The 3,879-nt window shown below is 46.0% G+C and overlaps 1 protein-coding gene across 1 annotated transcript in view; it reads left to right on the forward strand.

The window, feature by feature from the left end:
• Positions 1 to 807: 807 nt before the first annotated feature.
• Harbi1 (harbinger transposase derived 1) overlaps positions 808 to 3,879 on the forward strand; it is an 8,971-nt gene continuing 5,899 nt past the window's right edge. The window contains exon 1 of the mRNA XM_010612460.3: positions 808 to 1,621. Within this exon, the coding sequence (XP_010610762.1) occupies positions 952 to 1,621 (670 nt within the window). The 5' untranslated portion in view covers positions 808 to 951. The remainder of the gene's footprint in view (positions 1,622 to 3,879) is intronic.

Raw genomic sequence — 3,879 nt, forward strand, 5'->3', positions numbered from 1 at the left:
GGGTGTCGGGCTTTAGCCGATGTGGAGCTGCCGGCGCAGTCAGTCTTCGTAGCCGAGTTTAAGGCGCGCTGTAAAGGCGGCGGAGTTCCTCCCAAGCCTGGCTCCACAGCCTCTTCTTTCGCTCTTTCTTTCAGACTGACTGGTCTTCTTACTTTCTAACCCGCAGTGTCGACATTTGAATTCTTAGCCGAGCGTGGTGGCGCTTGCCTGCGATCCCACCACCAGGGTGGTTGAGTCAGGAGGATCGCCGTGCATTGAGGCCAGCCTGGGCTGCGTAGCACAGACCATGTCTCAAAACAATGATTGAAAGATTTTTAAAATTTTATTTCTTTGTGCGGAGAAAGCCTGTTATTAATAACAGGCACAAATCCTTCAAGCTGGGTCCTGGGCTCTCCCCTTCCTCAGTAGACTGGCTTTTGCACCTCCACATTTGTCCCGCTCTTACTAGGTAGAGCCATGGGTTCTGGATAACAAACCTGTGACTAATCCTTACCTAAGGTAGTTAGGACGGGTCGGCTGCTTTGTGGCCTAATTAGGAGCAGAAGTCTTTTACCTTGAAAATAATTATGCCACCTCCCATATTAATCTTTTGCCATTTTCACTTAAAATACAGGCATCAGATGAGCATTAAACTCCCAATGTGCTTCAAACCAGGCCAAATTTCTCCTGCAACCGTTTCGTGAAGAAAAACCCTGAGTTACAGGAACAGCACCTTTTGCCTGAACAAAAAAGGTGCTGCTGCAGCCTTTGAGTCACTTTCAGGTCCTTGGTACATTCCTAATTATTTTTTTCTTTCAACCTTTACAGAGGGAAGATTATAACCGTCAGAGCTGTTTAACTTAGGGTTAGCTGATGAGTTCCGCTGACACTTCCTTTAATACCTTCTGGCACCAAGGTCTTCAATGAGAAGAGTTCAGAAAAAGTAGCAGGAGAGGCAGCATTCACGTGGTTATGGCCATCCCCATCACAGTGCTGGACTGTGATCTCCTGCTGTACGGCCGGGGTCACCGGACTTTGGACCGTTTTAAGCTGCATGACGTGTCCGATGAAGACTTGATGTCCATGTATGGGTTTCCCCGAGAGTTCATTTATTACCTGGTGGAGCTCTTGGGGCCCAGTCTTTCTCGACCTACTCAGCGGTCCAGGGCCATCAGCCCAGAGACACAGATCCTTGCAGCACTGGGCTTTTATACCTCAGGCTCCTTCCAGACCCGGATGGGAGATGCCATTGGAATCAGCCAGGCCTCTATGAGTCGCTGTGTTGCCAATGTCACTGAAGCACTTATGGAAAGAGCCTCCCAGTTCATTCACTTTCCAGCTGACGAAGCCTCTGTGCAGGCTCTGAAGGATGAATTCTATGGGTTGGCAGGGATGCCAGGGGTGGTAGGGGTGGTTGACTGCATCCACGTGGCAATCAAGGCACCAAATGCCGAAGACCTCTCCTACGTGAACCACAAAGGTCTGCATTCTCTAAACTGCCTGATGGTGTGTGACATCAGAGGGACGCTGATGACGGTGGAGACAAACTGGCCTGGCAGCCTACACGACTGTGCTGTGCTGCAGCAGTCCTCCCTAAGTAGTCGGTTTGAAGCTGGGATGCTCAAGGATAGTTGGCTTCTTGGTAAGTTTGCAGGTTTAAATCTTCATGTTGTACCTAGGAGGCTGAGTCAGGAGGATCAGGAGAGTTTGAGGCCAGTCTGGACTACGTAGTGTGAGACCCTGTTTCCAAAAAAATAAAATAAATCTTCAATTTGTAGCCTTAGATAAATTACGTAGTAGGAGGTGGGTGTGGTGGGAGTGCTGGGAGGCTGAGTGAGGCAGGAGAATTGCAAGCCCAGCCTGGGGAAGATAGAGACCTGTCTCAAAAGAAAGTACTAAAGAGAGCTGAGAGTGCGGCATACTGGTGCACGCCTGTCATCCCACCACTCTGGAGGCTGAGACAGGAGGATGGCTGAGTTCAAGGCCAGCCTGGGTAACATAGTTCAAGACCAGTAGCAAGACCCTGTCTCAAAAATAAAGTAAAACCGCTACACATGTAGCTCCTTCTGAAGGCCCCGAGTTCACCAATCCCAGTATCCCCACCACCATCACCAAAACACAGGTAGTCTCACTTTTTTTGTGAGACTTCAGGCAAGAAAACTCTGAATTGGAGTTATTTCTTTCAATTTCTATATGTGTTTTTGGTTTTTGCAGTGTTGGAGATCAAACCTAGGGCCTTGCCTTGCCAGGCAAACACTCTTAACAGTGAGCTACATCCCCAGCCCGTGAGCCTTGATTGTTTTAAATCAATATTTAAAAGACATTTACTAGTTCGATCCCTAGTACCATTTACTGGGCCAGGGATTTAGCTCAGTGGTTCTGCTGCCTGCTTCGCAAATGCAAGAACCTGAGTTTGATCCCCGATATGGAAAAAAAGAATAAAAGACATTTACTGGAGGGTGGGGCAGGAGGATATGAGTTGCAGGGCTACACAGTGTATCCCATGCCAGCCTGGATTGCATAGTGAGACTCTGTCTCCAAAAAACAAAAGGGGCCTGAGATTTAGCTCAGTGGTTCCACCACTTGCCTCACAAGCACAAGGACCTGAGTTCGATCCCTGGTACCAAAAGGAAGTAAAGGAGAGTGTGTTTTACAAATGTCTCATCTAGCTATTTTTGTTTTGTTTTGTTTTATTTTGGTACCAGAGATCGAACTTGTGACCTTGCACTCATGAGGCAGGTGGCAGAACCGCTGGGCTAAATCCCTGGCCCTCCTCTAGCTAGCTGTTTCATCCATAGATGTGGGAGTTCTCGGGTTCCAAGCTGATTTCTTACAAATCTCTAAGTTTTGGCGTCCTAATTATAAAGCCAGACTAAAGTTATTGAGCCCTTAAAATTTGTCTCGCAATGTTGTTAGCACTTTGTATGGATTCTCTTGCTTAAACACTTAGCAGTCCACTCATTTAAATACAAGGTGACCAAACATTGCGTATTTTTTTCAATGCTTTTTATGACAGGAAATCTAAAAATGACAGTTTTGTCAAATTTAATCAATACAAGAATTGACAGGTTGAAATGACACCTGCCCCAGTGACAGTCGATAGCAAGTAAAATGTACTGTCCAAGAGATGCTGGGGTAAACTGTTAAATGGCTAATAGTTAGGAAAACTCTTAAGTACTAGCTGGTTTGGTGTTGCATGTCTGCTTTCCCAGCTACTTGGAGGCTGACTTAGGAGGATCACATAAGTCCACAAGTTCAAGAACAGCCTGGGAACGTAGTAAGACTCTGTCTCCAGAAAAAAAATAAATCAAATGAGCCAGATGTGGTGGTGCACCCTGTAGTTCAAGCACTGGGGAGACTAAGTTAGGAAGATCGCCAGAAGTTTGAGGCCAGCCTGATCACAAACTTAGTGAGCTCAAGGCCAAACTGAATTATATAGCAAGACCCTGTCTCCAAAAAACTAAAAATAAAACAAGAGGTACTATGTACTACTGCTTCTTTCTGTGGGTACCAAGGATTGAACTCCAGACTTTGTGCTTGAGAGGCAGGTGGCGGAACCGCTGGGCAAAATCTCAGCCCCTATGTACTGCTATTTTAAAAATACTATTATCAACATTTTTCCAAAAAAGGAAACAGGCACAAAATATTTAAGTCCTCTTAAAAACTGGGTCATATGAGACAAATCATATCCCTGTTTGGCAAATGTTCTCTTTATTAAGAACTTCAAGCCGGGTGTGGTGGCGCATGCCTGTAATCCCAGTGTGTTGGAGGCTGAGGCAGGAGGATCTCTGTGAGTTGGAGACCAGCCTGGACTACATAGTGAGTTCCAGGTCAATCTCAACTACATAGTGAGACCCTGTCTCAAAAAAAAAAAAAAAAAAAAAAAAAAAAAAACTCCAG

The sequence above is a fragment of the Fukomys damarensis genome, unplaced genomic scaffold, assembly GCF_012274545.1.
Source record: "Fukomys damarensis isolate Sample0158 unplaced genomic scaffold, DMR_v1.0_HiC HiC_scaffold_27, whole genome shotgun sequence".
In the NCBI taxonomy this organism is placed as follows: domain Eukaryota; kingdom Metazoa; phylum Chordata; class Mammalia; order Rodentia; family Bathyergidae; genus Fukomys; species Fukomys damarensis.